Source organism: Bombina bombina, chromosome 7 (assembly GCF_027579735.1).
Source record: "Bombina bombina isolate aBomBom1 chromosome 7, aBomBom1.pri, whole genome shotgun sequence".
Lineage (NCBI taxonomy): Eukaryota > Metazoa > Chordata > Amphibia > Anura > Bombinatoridae > Bombina > Bombina bombina.
The window spans coordinates 348847716-348869482 of record NC_069505.1 but is presented as its reverse complement, the minus strand read 5'-3'; the positions used below and the strand labels follow the sequence as shown (position 1 = coordinate 348869482).

The 21767-nt window shown below is 38.1% G+C and overlaps 1 protein-coding gene across 1 annotated transcript in view; it reads left to right on the top strand.

Annotated features, from left to right (window-relative positions):
* Positions 1–1061: 1061 nt before the first annotated feature.
* Positions 1062–21767, top strand: part of NISCH (nischarin) — a 670823-nt gene continuing 650117 nt past the window's right edge. The window contains 3 exon segments of the mRNA XM_053721022.1: positions 1062–1222; positions 3105–3188; positions 11385–11567. Of these exon segments, the coding sequence (XP_053576997.1) occupies positions 1136–1222; positions 3105–3188; positions 11385–11567 (354 nt within the window). The 5' untranslated portion in view covers positions 1062–1135.

Sequence of the window (21767 nt, the reverse complement as noted above, 5' to 3'; positions counted from 1 at the left end):
TATTTTATTGATATTGCTTGTGTTTTATTTTACAACAGCAGGATTATGTTAAAGATAATACCTCAAATAAAATGTGATTAAAATCAAAGTTATATATAAAGGGTCAGTAAGCATTTTTTGAGTAAAAATGAAGATATTTTACCTCAAATGTCCTAAGTATTCAGACCTCACTGTAAAGAGCCTTTAAAGCAGCCAGTCAGGATGCTTGTCCCAGGACTTTCTAGGCAGGGAGTGTGCATCTGTCATGTGCAGGCAGTCATGTTATTATCCTATTCATTAGTAATTTGTATGAAATCTCATGAGATCACAGCAAAGGCAAAGCATTACCTCAGCACTGCTGATTGCCCCCCCCCCCCCAACTTGCATTTTGACAGCAGCTGAAGTATAACTATTTGCACAGCACTTACTCTAGTGAGCTGAAGAAATTTTGTTCAGGTGATATTTTCTTCTCAGCTTCTTAGTTATGCTGCATCACTTTTAAGTCATTTAGCATAGTATGTCCCTTTAATTGGACACGAACAGCTTTCCAATTTACTTATATTATCTAATTTGATTCATTTTCTTGGTATCCTTTGCTGAAGGAGCAACAGAGCATTACTGGGAGCTAGCTAAACATATCTAGTCAGCCTATGACAAGAGACAAGTGTGTGTAGCCACCAATTGCCAGCTTGTCCCCATTAGTGTAGGTCGGAAATGTACATATTGTTTTTTAACAAAGGATAGCAATAGAATAAAGTAAATGTGAAAATAGAAGTGCATTAATAAAGGGTTTTAAAATGGCATGCTCAATCTGAACACAAAGTTTTATTATTTTCCTGAGAAATGTAGAAAGTTTAATTTTGTTTTATTTCCAAATCTCTTCAACGCAGGTTATAACCATTATTGTGAAACTGTTATCCCGGAGCGACATGAAGTAGATTATTAACAATGACAAAACAGTATGAATTAGGATAAAACATCTACCTTCACTAACAGTGTGGTGACCTAGATCCTGCAAATGTGATTGTGTAAGCGACTGCGCGTGTCATTGTCAATAAAGTTTATTGAATATTTTCACTGACAGGAGAAAAACAAACATGGCGGCGTAGTGAAAGCAACATTTTAGATAGTCAGCGCTGCCTCCATCGCTGTAAATATGGAAGCAACTGCCGGCTTCGTAGATGAAAGCGAGGAGCGGAGAGGGGTCCGAATCGTTGGGTCAGAACTAGTAGAGAATTACACGGTGAGTGGAACCGGGCAGGGTACCGCGTGACGTGCTTGTAGTCTGCTGACCACTGTATGGACTGTCACTTGGGTGGATTCACTTTTATGCTGCCCATACGGTTCTTCCAGTAGATCTCTAAATTCTGATCTCAAGATTGTTGCAAGTTGCATGACATTAGATGAATAGATGTGATTCAGAGTTCATTTATGCAAAACACCACTGTGGCAAAACAAAAAAACAGCATGGTTCTTATATTAGCTGTTATCTTTGTAATGTAAACAGATTATGGAGCTATAGAAGGGTTACAAAAAAAGATAGTACAGGAAGGCAGGCTGTGACAGGATTGCAGTTCCCTGCTCCCTAAAGAGCTTACAATCTAAGTATATTGCACATATCCTTGAACACCTTAGATAACAGCAAAAGATTCCTATTATAAATAAGATAACATTTACTAATACCAGCAGCAGATAACCAGGTTCCAAGCTGACTGATGCTTTGGAAACCTGGGAAGACTAAATAAGGTAGTGGTGTAGCAGAAAATTGACTCCCAAGCACACTAACACTTTGGGGACTTGATAAGAAGAAATAGTGGAGGGCTCTATAGATTTGTTCAAAATCTAGGAGCCAGGCCTTACATTTTGGAGCCTTTAATTTTTGACCATCCCTATTATATATTAGATATTTGTCATTCTTTATTTGTTATAGAAATGACCGATTTATGTCTACGGGCTGCAGCCAGTTTGTCATTAAAATCAGCTGGGTAGTGCACCTGCTTAAATGGTCCTTTGGAGAGCACACACGTGTATGTGTGTGTGTGTATATATATGTATATATATATATATATATATATATACATACATACACATTAAATTTCAGGTGCTGCTAGTGGCAGCCCATGAGTTCTCTTGGGATTGTAGTCCAGGGTGCCAGGGCTTAATATTAAGGCGCCAGTTGCTTCTTGGCACCTTGGTTTGTCGAGCCCTGCAATAGATAACTGGGTTTCCAGCAAATAGACACTGTGGAGACCCAGGAAGAGGCAGTGGTACAGCAGATCACCAAAACTGATGAGTACTTTTTATAAAAATAAAAAAAGTTATCCTACTATAGCTTGATATTCCCCATGCTTCCTTCCTTTTTCTTTTCTATAGTATAGTGCAACTAATTCATATATCATTATTGACACTGCTTTCTTGCAGCTAATAAGCAAGCATGCAGTTATGCAAGTAAACAGTGAATCGAAACATGAGTTCCGTTCACTGTTTACAAATACCTCATTAGTAGTCTCCTTTAGACGCTAGTGCTCTTGTCTGCTTGGAGTCTCAATTTCATTCAGCCGTGCGCCAGAGCTTGGGATTGGACGACCAGCTTAGATGTCATCAGGAATACAAATTTAAAAAACACTGTCGCAAGAGGGGCAGCCAGGGAACTAAAGAATGATGCAAGATTAATAAAATGATTAAAGATAAATATGTTAATTTATAATGTAAAATTAAAGCATGTGCCCTTATGTTTTATAGTAAAGATGTTCTATAAAAAGCTAGTAATGAAACTTTACTATCACTGTAAACCAATGTAAAGCTAATCAAGCATTTTTTCAATGTCTGTTGCATAAATTATTATTAGATCAAAATACAATTAGTTTGTGTTTGTTGTTATAATATTGCAAAGTATTTCATTTCCCCCTGGCAAACTTTTATGTGGAGAACAATGAGTGTGTTTAATTTTGAGGTGGTCCAATTTAATACTTTCTGGTTTGCAAGGTTGTGGTGCATTTTAATGTATTTTCAAATATATTAAATACAGTAAATATTATTGAAAAAATACAAATGTTTGTAGATTTCTTTTTAACATTGTACCTAAAATATTTTTTCCCCTCTAATTGTTTTTGTGGAATATTTAGGTATATATCATTGAAGTCTATGTTGGTGTTTATCAATGGAAAGTAAAGCATCGTTACAGTGACTTTTATGATCTTCATGAAAAGGTATATGTATTTACCAAACTGTATCTGTTCTGGCTTGCTTTTGTGTAATTTTATACATTTCTTAATGTTTTTTACTTGTGTACAATTTACAGTAGATTATTTACACATGCTATATTAACCTAATGCTCCAAATGACTGAATTAGAAATAATTATCTGATAAAATTTGTTCCACAACTATATTGGAAGTTGAAACTTCTATTGTAAAATGTATTTAGATGAATGGGTCAAATTGTCCCTATGCAAAGGGGGGTGAGTAGGGTTAATGTAGTGTGAAGGCAGTTGAAAACCACATGATATTGAATTATTTTGAGTATGCATTATACACAGCTCTTCTGATGAATATATAGCCAGTCCCTGTCATCAGCATGTTATGGGGCAGAAATGTCCCTCTTTTTTTTCAAATGAAGCTTACCAAGTCCCTCTAACTAAAACATAGGGGAGAAAAGAGATTTAATTTAAACATATAATTCTCTTTTTGAATACAGCATTTTAGATTTTACTGTAGATGATAAAAAGTCCCTTTTTAACATCAACTAAAAACAAGTATGTTTGGCTATAATTGTTTATAAAAATGTAGTATTGTATTCTGTAATGTTTTACTTAGAGCATAATGAGTAAATGTTATGTAAAAACAGTAGAACTATACACCCTGATCTGAAAGGGACAGTATATTGAAAAAAATGGTTTCCCTTTTAATGTGTTCTATCAGCTGCAAAGTATAAAATATATGGGAAATTGTTTCTTTAGGCTTATTTGTATATTAAATAGATGTTCCTGTTAGTTGAAATCCAATTAAATGGGCTGTGCTTCTGAGGAGAGCAGACCTCATTAGCTTATCTCTCTATTATTTACACAAAATCCTCCTTATCTAAATATACACAGTGAGACTAATACTTAGACAGAACAAAGGAAAATTAACATTTTATAAGCTCTCTGTCCATCACCCCACTGGGAGAGTGGTTTATTTATAAATCTTTTTGAATACATGATTTTTCTATATACTGTAAATTACTTAAAGGGACAGTCAACTCCAAAAAAAAACATAATTTATGTAAGAACTTACCTGATAAATTCATTTCTTTCATATTAGCAAGAGTCCATGAGCTAGTGACGTATGGGATATACATTCCTACCAGGAGGGGCAAAGTTTCCCAAACCTCAAAATGCCTATAAATACACCCCTCACCACACCCACAAATCAGTTTAACGCATAGCCAAGAAGTGGGGTTATAAGAAAAAAGTGCGAAAGCATAAAAAATAAGGAATTGGAATAATTGTGCTTTATACAAAAAAATCGTAACCACCACAAAAAAGGGTGGGCCTCATGGACTCTTGCTAATATGAAAGAAATGAATTTATCAGGTAAGTTCTTACATAAATTATGTTTTCTTTCATGTAATTAGCAAGAGTCCATGAGCTAGTGACGTATGGGATAATGACTACCCAAGATGTGGATCTTCCACGCAAGAGTCACTAGAGAGGGAGGGATAAAATAAAGACAGCCAATTCCGCTGAAAATAATCCACACCCAAAATAAAGTTTAAATCTTATACTGAAAAAAACTGAAATTATAAGCAGAAGAATCAAACTGAAACAGCTGCCTGAAGTACTTTTCTACCAAAAACTGCTTCAGAAGAAGAAAACACATCAAAATGGTAGAATTTAGTAAAAGTATGCAAAGAAGACCAAGTTGCTGCTTTGCAAATCTGATCAACCGAAGCTTCATTCCTAAACGCCCAGGAAGTAGAAACTGACCTAGTAGAATGAGCTGTAATCCTTTGAGGCGGAGTTTTACCCTACTCGACATAGGCATGATGAATTAAAGATTTTAACCAAGATGACAAAGAAATGGCAGAGGCCTTCTGACCTTTCCTAGAACCGGAAAAGATAACAAATAGACTAGAAGTCTTTCGGAAATTCTTAGTAGCTTCAACATAATATTTCAAAGCTCTAACTACATCCAAAGAATGCAATGATTTCTCCTTAGAATTCTTAGGATTAGGACATAATGAAGGAACCACAATTTCTCTACTAATGTTGTTAGAATTCACAACCTTGGGTACAAATTTAAAAGAAGTTCGCAACACCGCCTTATCCTGATGAAAAATCAGAAAAGGAGACTCACAAGAAAGAGCAGATAATTCAGAAACTCTTCTAGCAGAAGAGATGGCCAAAAGAAACAAAACTTTCCAAGAAAGTAATTTAATGTCCAATGAATGCATAGGTTCAAACGGAGGAGCTTGAAGAGCCCCCAGAACCAAATTCAAACTCCAAGGAGGAGAAATTGATTTAATGACAGGTTTTATACGAACCAAAGCTTGTACAAAACAATGAATATCAGGAAGATTAGCAATCTTTCTGTGAAAAAGAACAGAAAGAGCAGAGATTTGTCCTTTCAAGGAACTTGCAGACAAACCTTTATCCAAACCATCCTGAAGAAACTGTAAAATTCTCGGAATTCTAAAAGAATGCCAGGAAAAATGATGAGAAAGACACCAAGAAATGTAAGTCTTCCAGACTCTATAATATATCTTCCTAGATACAGATTTACGAGCCTGTAACATAGTATTAATCACAGAGTCAGAGAAACCTCTTTGACTAAGAATCAAGCGTTCAATCTCCATACCTTTAAATTTTAAGGATTTGAGATCCTGATGGAAAAAAGGACCTTGCGACAGAAGGTCTGGTCTTAACGGAAGAGTCCACGGTTGGCAAGAGGCCATCCGGACAAGATCCGCATACCAAAACCTGTGAGGCCATGCTGGAGCCACCAGCAGAACAAACGAGCATTCCTTCAGAATCTTGGAGATTACTCTTGGAAGAAGAACTAGAGACGGAAAGAGATAGGCAGGATGATACTTCCAAGGAAGTGACAATGCATCCACTGCTTCCGCCTGAGGATCCCTGGATCTGGACAGATACCTGGGAAGTTTCTTGTTTAGATGAGAAGCCATCAGATCTATTTCTGGAAGTCCCCACATTTGAACAATCTGAAGAAATACCTCTGGGTGAAGAGACCATTCGCCCGGATGTAACGTTTGGCGACTGAGATAATCCGCTTCCCAATTGTCTATACCTGGGATATGAACCGCAGAAACTAGACAGGAGCTGGATTCCGCCAGCACAAACTTACTTCACCACCTCCATAGGAGGCAAAAGTTTGTAAAACTGATTTGTGGGTGTGGTGAGGGGTGTATTTATAGGCATTTTGAGGTTTGGGAAACTTTGCCCCTCCTGGTAGGAATGTATATCCCATACGTCACTAGCTCATGGACTCTTGCTAATTACATGAAATAAATGTATTGTTTAAAAAGATAGATAATCCCTTTTTATAACTTTTTCCCCAGTTTTGCACAGGCAACATGGTTATAGTAATATACTTTTACCCTCTGTGATTTCCTTGTATCTAAGCCACTTTTGACATCCCACTGATCACATGACTATCTATTGACTTGCATTTTAGCCAATGAGTGCATTGTCAGCCACAAGTTTCGGGAGAGAGCACAATGTTATCTATATGGCCCACACGAACTAGCCTCGTCTTGTTGTCAAAAGCAAAAAAAAAAAAAAAAGCATGTGATAATAGGCTGTCTGTAGTGGCTTAGGAACAGGTAGAAATTTAGAGGTTTGAATGTTATAAAGTATATTAATAAAACAATGTTGGTTATCTAATTTGCTTCATTCTCTTGATATGCTTTGCTGAAATGCATATCTAAATAGGCTCTAGCAGTTGATTGGTGGCTACAGATAAAGGCCTTGTGTGATTGGCGCACCCATGTGCATTACTATATCTTAAACAAAGGATATCTAAAAAATTAAGCATATTAGATATTAGTAAATTTAGAATGTTTTTTAAAATTGTATTCTCCCCTAAGGCAGAATATGCAGTGATCTGAGATGTAATCGCAGAAAATGCAGCATGTCTTCAGAAAGAATAGGACACATGCAGGAACTGTTAGTGCTTTAACTTTGCAGCGCTGCTCCGCATCATGCTGTTCTCTTCAAACAGAGCTTTGCTCTGGCAGCACTGTGTAAGTTTTTCTTAAGACAGTGCATAAACAGTAGTGCTGCAAAGCACCAGCACATTTATAGTTGACTGGCTCTCAGATTTTTCAAACCCGTCCCAGTCTACAAAACATTTTTTTCTGAATGTAAGACATTCTAATGATTAATGCACCAATTTTATTACTACATTGCTATGTTTAGACAAGAGAAAAGGTAACACATTTATTCAAGAGACATTTTACCATTTCTTTTTTTTCTCTGCAGCTAATTTTCAATTTTTAATTGCTGCAATATAATACAAAACTTAAAGGGACACTGTAGTCAGAAATGAAATCTAAATACAATGTTAATATACATATAAATAAGTATTTTTCTCAAATACATTCTTTACCAAATATGTAGCGTTAATGAAATATTTATAATTTCCAAACCTACTTTTAAGTCAGCCGTTACGGATTCCCAATCCTTGCTGACAACTGCAGTTGAAAGATGGCGTTTTTGGTAAGTACTGCGCATGCGCGAGTTAGCGCAGCGTCACTACTAACGTCACCATCTGCAGATACATTAGGCGAGGAGAATCTATAGAGCAGCAGTCAATCGAGCTTCGCAACTAACGTAAGTATTGTTCTTGCTAACGCTTTGAGAATCGCCCTAGAATAAACGAGCAAAGGATCTAACTTAGATACAATATTCAATACTTTGTTTATGCTATATTTCAATTGAAGCGACTTTCAAGTAAAGAGAATCCCCCTTGAAACAAACAAGCTAAATATATATATTTTTAAACGGCTGGCAAATCTTGATAGTAGCTTTGAAATTAAAGGTACAGTATTATTTTATTACAGTTTATTTGGTCTCTGTGATGCTTTCTAGATATAATTACAAATGTTAGATTATATAGCAATATAAACCATCCGAGACAAATAATCCAATAAGACGCTGGCAAAAGCTCTATAGTAGAATACAGAGAACCGGACAGAATGTTACCATTTGAATCTAAAAATAACCTGTCACTAGAAATATGTATGATCAATGACCAAAGGAGTTCTGCTTCTATTAAAGGGTCTTGAAGATCTGTAGCCACTAACTTGCTTACAAGCATAGGGCAAATTGCTATTTAAGTGCAAAACCTGACGTTATTGAAGATCATGGATTCAAATACAATCATCTGATTTCATATTTATTAGTAATAACTAGAAACAACTGCAATGAAAGGACCCCCAGCAAAGTCAAAGCAGTATAGTATATGGTCTCTGCCAGCTGTGCTATTGCAGAATGCTGCATGCATAAAGGATTCTACCTGTGTACTGTGCAGTGAGAAGAGTGATGTGCATAGCACAATATACTGGTGATGGGGGTGCTGTATTCATTTACAGACAGAACACATTTGGCAACATAAGACGTTTCACGTTTCTATCATAAGTAGAAAGTCTGGCTAACCGATTGCATAGATTGTTCCCTTCAATGCGCAAGCGTCAAATGAACTATGGTGTGGGTAACTTCGGCTTCTAGGATTAGCAATGCGCATGCACGATTTACCAGAATTGATGCGCAGGTTTATTGGGAAGCGTTAGGTGGCTAATTATATGCATAACATCGATCTGCAATTGGTCAAAGTGTTCATATATAGACAATGCAGAAAACGGTGGTCTGGAAAAGGTGACGTCATGGCCGGGTAATGTATATTAAAAATATAAGGTTTTAAAGCTTTGTTTTTAAAAAAAATATAGGTTAGTAGATGTTAATAGATAAACATTAACCAAAATATGTGACTATTTTGTATTGAAAAACGGCAAAAACAGTAATCCTTTAAAGGGACAGTCTACACCAGAATTTTTATTGTTTTAAATGATAGATAATCCCTTTATTACCCATTTCCCAGTCTTGCATAACTAACACAGTTATAATAATATACTTTTAACCTCTGTGATTATCTTGTATCTAAGCTTCTGCAAACTGCCCCTTTTTTCAGTTCTTTTGACAGACTTGCAGTCTAGCCAATCAGTGCCTGCTCCCAGATAACTTCTCGTGCACGAGCACAGGGTTATCTATATGAAATACGTGAACTAACACCCTCTAGTGGTGAAAAACTGTTAAAATGCAATCTGAAAGAGGTGGGCTTCAAGGTCTAAGAAATTAGCATATGAACCTCCTAGGTTAAGCTTTCAACTAAGAATACCAAGAGAACAAAGCAAAATTGGTGATAAAAGTAAATTGGAAAATTGTTTAAAATTACATGCTATATCTGAATCATGAAAGTTTATTTTGGCCTAGACTGTCCCTTTAAAAAGTTGCTTTTCTCTCCAGTTAATCAACACATTGCAACTGAGCTGGTGCTTTAGTGTAACTGCCTAATTTTAAACTGAAAATTAAACATGTTCTGCCTCTGAGTATTCTCTATCTGAATCATGAAAGAAAAATAATGGGTTTCATGTCCCTTTAAATGAGGGGAAAAAAGCACAGCACACTGTTTCTGTAAAAGGTCAGTAGTTCTCATGGAAGCTGTAATCTTATCTATGTAATCCAGCCTCCATATCAGTATGTGCATGCAATGCAAATCATAACATTTTGTGACTTCTTAACACCCAGCTGCTTGTTTGATCCACTCAAAATTATACTGTATTCCCTATTTCTGTTTTTTTTTTTTTTTGTACAGAAGTGTAAAGTGAATACACTCTAAAACCAAAATTCTGCAATACAAACAATGGCTCCCAAATATAACTGGCAGAGGCAAAAAAGATTTGGATGTTGAGTTATTTAATAAAAACATCAAGCACCTTAAAGGGACATTGTAGTCAGTTTAAAAGTATGTAATTTAAAATAGCCAGCTACTGTTAATAACAAATATGAAACAGATACTGTTGTATTTGTTTAATTTTAAATTGAAACAGCTTGGTTTTTAAGAAACAATGATATTTTGTTATGAGTTTATTTTTGGTGCTACATTCTCTCTTTCCTATTATTAAAATATCACCTGAACATCTTTATGTAAAAAAGTAAGATATTTTACCTAAAGAGATTTTAAGCAGCCAGTCAGGATGCTTGTCCCAGGACTTGTTATGGAGTGTTTATCTAGCATTTGCAGGCACAGCCATGTTTCCTATTCAATTTAAAGGGACAGTCTACACTAAAAATCTTATGTTTAAAAAGATAGATAACGTCTTTACTACCCTTTCCCCAGCTTTGCACAACCAACATTGTTAAATTAATATACTGTATAACATTTAAACCTCTAAATGTCTGCCTGTTTGTAAGCTACTACAGACAGCCTCTTTCACATGCTTTTTTGTTTGCTAGTTCATGTGGGCCAATATAGATAACATTGTGTTTACTCTGGAAGAATTATTTAAAGTGAAAGTAAATCCTAGCGTTTTACAAACGCTTGGATTTACCATTGAAACAAATAAAGGGCATTTTCATTCATGAAGTATAAGATACTTCATGTAGAAAGCTCCTTTATTTGATTCAATCGTTCACCGCTCTTAGCTCCTACAGCAGCTCATGGCTAAAAAAAGTTTTGGCTAAGAGGTGACGTTTTCACCTCTTAGCCAATAGCCGTGCGGTAAATCAAGCTCCCATGGGCGCCAAGCCGGATTTACCGCATGGCTATTGGCTAAGAGGTGAAAATGTCACCTCTTAGCCAAATTTTTTTTTTGGCTAAATATAATATATATAAAGTCATGTGATCAGGGGGCTGTCAGAATATGCTTAGATACAAGATAATCACAGAGGTAAAAAGTATATTAATATAACAGTGTTGGTTATACAAAACTGGGGAATGGGTAATAAAGGGATTATCTATCTTTTAAAACATTAAAAATTCTATTGTAGACTGTCCCTTTAAGGAAGTTCTATGAAATCTAATGAGATCACAGCAAAGACAAAGCATTACCTCAGCACTGCTAATGCTGATTGGTTATTATTATTTTAATTAGATTTTTTTGCAACTTGCAGCTGAAGTATAATTGTTTACACAGAACTTACTCTGGTGAGCTGAAGAAATTTTGAAGTAAAATATCTTCCTTTCTACATAGAGATGCTCAGGTGATATTTTCTTGGCAGCTTTTTACAGTTACACTGCATCAGTTTCAAGTGATTTAGCATATGAGTATTATGTCCCTTTAATGACCTGTTTCTTTATGTTGCATATGTCAGTTTAACTATATCAGTAATTTCTTTCTGTTTTTCAGCTAACTACAGAGAATAAAATAGATAAAAATCTGTTGCCTCCTAAAAAGATTATTGGAAAGAACTCCAAGAGCCTGGTAGAAAAAAGACAGAAAGACTTGGAGGTTTACCTGCAAACACTTCTTACTAAGTTTCCATCTGCTGTACCCAAATCATTGTCCTATTTTTTGGATTTTCATTTATATGTAAGTATATTTAGTATCTATTTTTGAAATGATGATCGTATTTGAAATTATCAATTTGTATTAAATTACATTTCTTTTATGCTTGATAGCAGTTACTTTTTGCATTTTTCATTTCATTACACAAAACTCGTATATCATTAAAGCATATTAATACTTCTCATGTGACTGATCCTGTTGTGCTTTAAGATTGTATGTAGATTAAAATCAATAGTATATTGTAAAATTCATATGAAAAGGTGTGTGTGTGTGTATATGTATGTATGTATGTATATATATATATATATATATATATATATATATATATATATATATATATATATATATATATATATATATATATATATATATATATAATTTCTTCTGTTAAGTGTGATCAGTCCACGGGTCATCATTACTTCTGGGATATTACTCCTCCCCAACAGGAAGTGCAAGAGGATTCACCCAGCAGAGCTGCATATAGCTCCTCCCCTCTACGTCACTCCCAGTCATTCTCTTGCACCCAACGACTAGATAGGATGTGTGAGAGGACTATGGTGATTATACTTAGTTTTATATCTTCAATCAAAAGTTTGTTATTTTAATATAGCACCGGAGTGTGTTATTACCTCTCTGGCAGAGTTTGAAGAAGAATCTACCAGAGTTTTTGCTATGATTTTAGCCGGAGTAGTTAAGATCATATTGCTGTTTCTCGGCCATCTGAGGAGAGGTAAACTTCAGATCAGGGGACAGCGGGCAGATGAATCTGCATAGAGGTATGTAGCAGCTTTTATTTTCTGACAATGGAATTGATGAGAAAATCCTGCCATACCGATATAATGTCATGTATGTATACTTTACACTTCAGTATTCTGGGGAATGGTACTTCACTAGAATTACACTGTAAGAAGTACATAAAGCTGTTTAATAACTAGAAATTATGTTTAACGTTTTTGCTGGAATGTAAAATCGTTTTCATTTGCTGAGGTACTGAGTGAATAAATGTTTGGGCACTATTTTTCCACTTGGCAGTTGCTTAATCTTTTTTCTGACAGTTTCTGTTCTCTCTCACTGCTGTGTGTGAGGGGGAGGGGCCGTTTTTTGGCGCTTTTACTACGCATCAAATATTTCAGTCAGCAGCTCATTGTATTTCCTGCATGATCCGGTTCATCTCTACAGAGCTCAGGGGTCTTCAAAACTTATTTTGAGGGAGGTAATTTCAGCAGAGCTGTGAGAATTATAGTTGACTGAGATAAAAAACGTTTATTCTGTAATTTGTTTCCTGCTTTCAGAATTTGTTATCTTTGCTAATGGGATTAAACCTTTGCTAAAGTTGTGTTTTTTACACTATAACTGTTTTCAATTTATTAATTTTCAACTGTCATAGATCTTCTGTGCTTCTTAAAGGCACAGTACGTTTTTAATATTATTCTAATTGAATTGTATTCCAAGTTGCAAGTTTATTTGCTAGTGTGTTAAACATGTCTGATTCAGAGGATGATACCTGTGTCATTTGTTGCAATGCCAAAGTGGAGCCCAATAGAAATTTATGTACTAACTGTATTGATGCTACTTTAAATAAAAGTCAATCTGTACAAATTGAACAAATTTCACCAAACAACGAGGGGAGAGTTATGCCGACTAACTCGCCTCACGTGTCAGTACCTGCATCTCCCGATCGGGAGGTGCGTGATATTGTAGCGCCGAGTACATCTGGGCGGCCATTACAAATCACATTACAGGATATGGCTACTGTTATGACTGAAGTTTTGGCTAAATTACCAGAACTAAGAGGTAAGCGTGATCACTCTGGGGTGAGAACAGAGTGCGCTGATAATATTAGGGCCATGTCAGACACTGCGTCACAGGTGGCAGAACATGAGGACGGAGAACTTCATTCTGTGGGTGACGGTTCTGATCCAAACAGACTGGATTCAGATATTTCAAATTTTAAATTTAAACTGGAAAACCTCCGTGTATTACTAGGGGAGGTGTTAGCGGCTCTGAATGATTGTAACACAGTTGCAATACCAGAGAAAATGTGTAGGTTGGATAAATATTTTGCGGTACCGGCGAGTACTGAGGTTTTTCCTATACCTAAGAGACTTACTGAAATTGTTACTAAGGAGTGGGATAGACCCGGTGTGCCGTTCTCACCCCCTCCGATATTTAGGAAAATGTTTCCAATAGACGCCACCACACGGGACTTATGGCAAACGGTCCCTAAGGTGGAGGGAGCAGTTTCTACTTTAGCTAAGCGTACCACTATCCCGGTGGAGGATAGCTGTGCTTTTTCAGATCCAATGGATAAAAAATTAGAGGGTTACCTTAAGAAAATGTTTGTTCAATAAGGTTTTATATTGCAACCCCTTGCATGCATTGCGCCGATCACGGCTGCAGCGGCATTCTGGATTGAGTCTCTGGAAGAGAACATTAGTTCAGCTACTCTGGACGACATTACGGACAGGCTTAGAGTCCTTAAACTAGCTAATTCATTCATTTCGGAGGCCGTAGTACATCTTACTAAACTTACGGCGAAGAATTCAGGATTCGCCATTCAGGCACGCAGGGCGCTGTGGCTAAAATCCTGGTCAGCTGATGTTACTTCTAAGTCTAAATTGCTTAATATACCTTTCAAAGGGCAGACCTTATTCGGGCCCGGGTTGAAAGAGATTATCGCTGACATTACAGGAGGTAAAGGCCATGCCCTGCCTCAGGACAAAGCTAAGGCTAGACAGTCTAATTTTCGTTCCTTTCGTAATTTCAAAGCTGGAGCAGCATCAACTTCCTCTGCACCAAAACAGGAAGGAGCCGTTGCTCGCTACAGACAAGGCTGGAAACCTAACCAGTCCTGGAACAAGGGCAAGCAGACCAGGAAACCTGCTGCTGCCCCTAAAACAGCATGAATTGAGGGCCCCCGATCCGGGATCGGATCTAGTGGGGGGCAGACTTTCTCTCTTCGCCCAGGCTTGGGCAAGAGATGTCCAGGATCCCTGGGCGCTAGAGATAATATCTCAGGGATACCTTCTGGACTTCAAATACTCTCCTCCAAGAGAGAGATTTCATCCGTCAAGGTTGTCAACAATCCAGACAAAGAAAGAGGCGTTTCTACGCTGCGTACAAGAGCTCTTGTTAATGGGAGTAATCCATCCTGTTCCACGATCGGAACAGGGACAGGGGTTTTACTCAAATCTGTTTGTGGTTCCCAAAAAAGAGGGAACTTTCAGACCAATCCTGGACTTAAAGATCCTAAACAAATTCCTAAGAGTTCCATCGTTCAAGATGGAGACTATTCGGACAATTTTACCTATGATCCAAGAGGGTCAGTACATGACCACTGTAGATTTAAAAGATGCCTACCTTCACATACCGATTCACAAAGATCATTACCGGTACCTAAGGTTTGCCTTCCTAGACAGGCATTACCAGTTTGTGGCTCTTCCATTCGGATTGGCTACAGCTCCAAGAATCTTCACAAAGGTTCTGGGTGCTCTTCTGGCGGTACTAAGACCGCGGGGAATCTCGGTAGCTCCATACCTAGACGACATTCTGATTCAAGCTTCAAGCTTTCAAACTGCCAAGTCTCATACAGAGTTAGTACTGGCATTTCTAAGGTCACATGGATGGAAGGTGAACGAAAAGAAAAGTTCACTCGTTCCACTCACAAGAGTTCCCTTCCTGGGGACTCTTATAGATTCTGTAGAAATGAAGATTTACCTGACAGAGGACAGGCTAACAAGACTTCAAAGTGCTTGCCGCACCCTTCATTCCATTCAACACCCGTCAGTGGCTCAATGCATGGAGGTAATCGGCTTAATGGTAGCGGCAATGGACATAGTACCCTTTGCACGCTTACACCTCAGACCACTGCAACTGTGCATGCTAAGTCAGTGGAATGGGGATTACTCAGACTTAACCCCTTCTCTGAATCTGGATCAAGAGACCAGAAATTCTCTTCTATGGTGGCTTTCTCGGCCACATCTGTCCAGGGGGATGCCATTCAGCAGACCAGACTGGACAATTGTAACAACAGACGCCAGCCTTCTAGGTTGGGGTGCCGTCTGGAATTCTCTGAAGGCTCAGGGACAATGGAGTCAGGAGGAGAGTCTCCTGCCAATAAACATTCTGGAATTGAGAGCAGTTTTCAATGCCCTCCTGGCTTGGCCCCAGTTGACAACTCGGGGGTTCATCAGGTTTCAGTCGGACAACATCACGACTGTAGCTTACATCAACCATCAGGGAGGGACAAGAAGCTCCCTAGCTATGATGGAAGTATCAAAGATAATTCGCTGGGCAGAGTCTCACTCTTGCCACCTGTCAGCAATCCACATCCCGGGAGTGGAGAACTGGGAGGCGGATTTCTTAAGTCGTCAGACTTTTCATCCGGGGGAGTGGGAACTCCATCCGGAGGTCTTTGCCCAAATACTTCGACGTTGGGGCAAACCAGAGAGAGATCTCATGGCGTCTCGACAAAACGCCAAGCTTCCTCGTTACGGGTCCAGATCCAGGGATCCAGGAGCAGTCCTGATAGATGCCCTGACAGCACCTTGGGACTTCAGGATGGCTTACGTGTTTCCACCCTTCCCGATGCTTCCTCGATTGATTGCCAGAATCAAACAAGAGAGAGCATCAGTGATTCTAATAGCTCCTGCGTGGCCACGCAGGACTTGGTATGCAGACCTGGTGGACATGTCATCCTGTCCACCTTGGTCTCTACCTCTGAAACAGGACCTTCTGATACAGGGTCCCTTCAAACAGCAAAATCTAACTTCTCTGAAGCTGACTGCTTGGAAATTGAACGCTTGATTTTATCAAGACGTGGGTTTTCTGAGTCAGTTATTGATACCTTAATACAGGCTAGGAAGCCTGTTACCAGAAAGATTTACCATAAGATATGGCGTAAATACCTATATTGGTGTGAATCCAAAGGTTACTCTTGGAGTAAGGTTAGGATTCCTAGGATATTGTCTTTTCTACAAGAAGGTTTAGAAAAGGGTTTATCTGCTAGTTCATTAAAGGGACAGATCTCAGCTCTGTCCATTCTGTTACACAAACGTCTGTCAGAAGTTCCTGACGTCCAGGCTTTTTGTCAGGCTTTGGCCAGGATTAAGCCTGTGTTTAAAACTGTTGCTCCACCATGGAGTTTAAACCTTGTTCTTAATGTTTTACAGGGCGTTCCGTTTGAACCTCTTCATTCCATTGATATAAAGTTGTTATCTTGGAAAGTTCTATTTTTAATGGCTATTTCCTCGGCTCGAAGAGTCTCTGAATTATCAGCCTTACATTGTGATTCTCCTTATTTGATTTTTCATTCGGATAAGGTAGTTCTGCGTACTAAACCTGGGTTCTTACCTAAGGTAGTTACTAACAGGAATATCAATCAAGAGATTGTTGTTCCTTCCTTGTGCCCAAATCCTTCTTCGAAGAAGGAACGTCTACTGCACAACCTGGATGTAGTCCGTGCTCTAAAATTTTACTTACAGGCAACTAAGGAATTTCGACAAACGTCTTCTCTGTTTGTCGTTTACTCTGGGCAGAGGAGAGGTCAAAAAGTTTCTGCTACCTCTCTTTCTTTTTGGCTTCGTAGCATAATTCGTTTAGCTTATGAGACTGCTGGACAGCAGCCTCCTGAAAGAATTACAGCTCATTCTACTAGAGCTGTGGCTTCCACTTGGGCCTTCAAGAATGAGGCCTCTGTTGAGCAGATTTGCAAGGCTGCAACTTGGTCTTCGCTTCATACTTTTTCCAAATTTTACAAATTTGACACTTTTGCTTCATCGGAGGCTATTTTTGGGAGAAAGGTTCTTCAGGCAGTGGTTCCTTCTGTATAAAGAGCCTGCCTATCCCTCCCGTCATCCGTGTACTTTTGCTTTGGTATTGGTATCCCAGAAGTAATGATGACCCGTGGACTGATCACACTTAACAGAAGAAAACATAATTTATGCTTACCTGATAAATTCCTTTCTTCTGTAGTGTGATCAGTCCACGGCCCGCCCTGTTTTTAAGGCAGGTAAATATTTTTTAATTTATACTCCAGTCACCACTTCACCCTTGGCTTTTCCTTTCTCGTTGGTCCTTGGTCGAATGACTGGGAGTGACGTAGAGGGGAGGAGCTATATGCAGCTCTGCTGGGTGAATCCTCTTGCACTTCCTGTTGGGGAGGAGTAATATCCCAGAAGTAATGATGACCCGTGGACTGATCACACTACAGAAGAAAGGAATTTATCAGGTAAGCATAAATTATGTTATATATATATTCAAATGTAGAGCGCACTCCCACCTAAGAGACAACTACCAGGGTGCAGGCAAGTATACTCATAAAATGGAAAAAAAGGCATGCACTCTCTGGATTTGTGCTTTAATGGCACATCAAACAGGTAACGTTTCGGGGATCAATCACCCCTTCATCAGACCACTTGGTAAGTAAGGGAATTCGGCACTCTTTTTATTTGAAAAAATAGGGCTTTTTATTTTGTGATTAAAATTTCAAATATCCACCTTTTTGCAATATATCCTCCTAACAGAGGTTGCTACAAACCCATCACAACATAGAAATCAGAATATTTGATACATAATCATCATACCATAACATCTTAAATAATCTAAACTGCTAACTAATGTCTATAGACTGCTTCTTTTTTGAAGTGTCATTTTTTATTAAAGCAGTTAGTTTCCCCGCAAATTTTTCACATGGGGCTAGTCACTGTGAGTATACATATTACCTCCTCCAGAGATGCTTGAAAAGTTCACTGTTCTCCACCTGCTCATACTAACATTGCTGCAAGCATGCAAAGCTAAGGAGCAAGCTAATATCTCTAAGGAGTAAAGGAATGAGCATCAAGTAAGAGGAAAAGAAAAACCTTTTATTCAAGTTTGCTTGTTCATAAAAGGATCACTTTGGGGTTCTCACATTTAAGTGAAAAAGAAAAAGATGACATCACAAACCAGTTACCTGACCCAGATGATCACATTCTAAAGAACCAGTAATTGGCTCAGGATATGTTGCAGAGCATTTGGTTCAAACAGTGTGGATTCAGATTTAAATACGTACATACATACTGGCAGCTTGATTAATGCGAGTGAATAAAATATTAAACCCAGTATGATTATGTTTTGAAAAAGTTTATAAAGTATGTAATGGATCTAACATACATTATTAACCAAATATACACATTTTGCACACTGGGTAAAAAATATATACATCTCTTTCGGTTTAGAATAAATCATTTGACTATTTTGAAAGTTAGATTAGATACCCCTCCCCCCCAAGAATTAACACATTTGTTGGATAATTATAAGTTTTACAATGTAAAATTTAGTCAAAACTGAAATGTACATCAGTTTGTTTCAATTAGCATTTTGGCCCTGAAGCCCACTGTCAAGCACATGCACACATCAGGCCTCAGAATATATCTCTGGCTCTGCAGCACCTCTCTCAGCACCTTAGATCATAGCTCAGGTCCTTTTGCTACTTATGTAACTATCCACTGGCCTAGAGTTGTGGGCTGTGTGTATTTCCCCTGCACAGTGTGTTGTATCTGAAGCATGGCACACAGGGTAGTGAGGACACAGTGCTAGAGCTGGCTGCCGCTGTTGCACTTCATATAACCCTTCACTGCCAGTTCTATATCATATTTGTCCATCTCCTGACATTGTTAAAGGGACTCAAAGAAGGTCCCAATAAAGACTAGCAATACTTAGAAGACATACTTACCGTGCAGAACCTGAATACTAATCTTTTGTGTCCTTTTATGCTTGGGAGCAACAAACCCTGGAGAAATAGATAATTATATCAAACTTACAGTAACTCTGGAAATAATAAATAAGGAAAGTTTAATTTAGATTTTTTTAATTAACGTCTAAGTGGGTTAATAGAATCCTACATTTTATTTTATTGTTTTTCAGATCTTCTGTTTTAAAAGGACAGTTATCATAAATATTATCTATTTCATGTAATTGGCAAGAGTCCATGAGCTAGTGACTTATGGGATATACAATCCTACCAGGAGGGGCAAAGTTTCCCAAACCTCAAAATGCCTATAAATACACCCCTCACCACACTCACAATTCAGTTTTACAAACTTTGCCTCCTATGGAGGTGGTGAAGTAAGTTTGTGCTAAGATATCTACGTTGAAATGCTCTTCTCAGCATTTTGAAGCCAGTTTCCCTCGAGTACAGTGAATGTCAGAGGGATGTGAAGGGAGTATCACCTATTGAATGCAATGGTTTTCCTCACGGGGGATCTATTTCATAGGTTCTCTATTATCGGTCGTAGAGATTCATCTCCTACCTCCCTTTTCAGATCGACGATATACTCTCATATTCCATTACCTTTACTGATAACTGTTTCAGTACTGGTTTGGCTATCTGCTATATGTGGATGGGTGTCTTTTGGTAAGTATGTTTTCATTACTTAAGACACTCTCAGCTATGGTTTAGCACTTTATGTATTTATATAAAGTTCTAAATATATGTATTGTACATTTGCCATGATTCAGGTTTTCAGAATATTTCCTTTTGTAAACTGTCAGTTTCATATCTGGGAAATGTTTTTTTATGAAAAATTTTCTTACCTGGGGTATAGTCTCTTTTTCAAATTGACTGTCTTTTAAAATTCTCAGGCAGAATTAGGCTCGCAATGGTGCAAAATGCCAAAGTTTATTGCGTCATTCTTGGCGCAAATTTTTTTTTCAGCAAAGTTACGTTCGTTGGCGTAAATTCTTCATTTCCAGCGTCTTAGTTGATGCCAAGTCCTTCACAAGGTTGTGTCATCTATGACGCGAGTATGTCGTTTCCGGACGTTTTTGGCGGCAAAAAATATTTTTCTGTTTGTTGTGCGTCATACTTGCCGCCAAATATTTTCATTATTTAAGACCCCATTCCTATTTGCCTCTTGCCTTTTTTCTATGTCAGAGGGCTATGCTGTTTTTTTCTCATTCCTGAAACTGCTATATAAGGAAATAGATAATTTTGCTTTATATGTTGTTTTTTTCTCTTACATTTGCAAGATGTCTCAATCGGATCCTGTCTCAGAAATCACTGTTGGAACCCTGCGGCCTGATACCAGTTCTACCAAAGCTAAGTGCATTTGTTGTAAACTTGTGGAGGTTATACCTCCAGCTGTGGTTTGTAATATTTGTCATGATAAACTTTTACATGCAGAGAATGTATCCATCAGTAGTAGTTCATTGTTGCTGTTCCCTCAACATCTAATGCACAAGATATACCTGTAAATTTAAAATAATTTATTTCTGAATTTATTCAGAAGGCTTTATCTGCCATTCCGCCTTCTAATAAACGTAAAAGGTCTTTTAAAACTTCTCATAAGGTTGATGAAATTTTCAAATGACCGGCAACATACTGAATTATCCTTCTCTGATGAGGATCTATCTGATTCAGAAGATCCTGCCTCAGATATTGACACTGACAAATCCTCTTATTTATTTAAAATGGAGTATATTCGTTCTTTGTTAAAAGAAGTGTTGATGGGGGGGCGGGGCTAGCCTTGAGCCTGAACGGTCGCACAGAGCTATAGCTCCAGCTACATGTTATAAATAAATATATTCCAGACCGTTCAGCCCAGTTAAACTGATCAACATAAGGTGCCTAATTGCTTTTGAACTCTACCGGAGAAGTTTAAAGATGAAGAAACACTCAATTATTTATCTGCAGAGCAAGATTATGTAAGGTAACTAACCGAGGCCCTTGAGAACGGCCATTTTCTAAGCCTAACTCAACATGGTATAACACGCAAGGCAGAAAGACAACGAAACTCTCTCCTTAACGATTAGAATCCCCTCTACTTGAGAGGTCAGAGAGCCTTTATACCTGGGTCGCTGATTCATGGATTAAGCCTCAACATCGCTTCTGCTGTATAACTACTACGGCGGGCAGTCAATGTCTAACGGCTCGCCTACCTACTAAACGAGAGCTCCTCACTCAGATAAAAACAGCCTAGCAGTCAGTCTTGCATAATGGCAACCTACTTCCACCCTCTAGAACCTAATAGGAATAATGCTTACAACACCGCGGTGGAGACTCATGATGATCGTTTGGCATTTGAGACATACATGGACATTAAGGGCCTTTTTTGGATTCTCTATGACGAGGTGAAAATTTCCTTTCATCTAACTTGCGATGCCTACGCGATTGCTTGACTACGCGCCACTGACCCAGAACTACTGGGGACTGAGCCTTCCATCTCACGTAATATTGCCACCGCG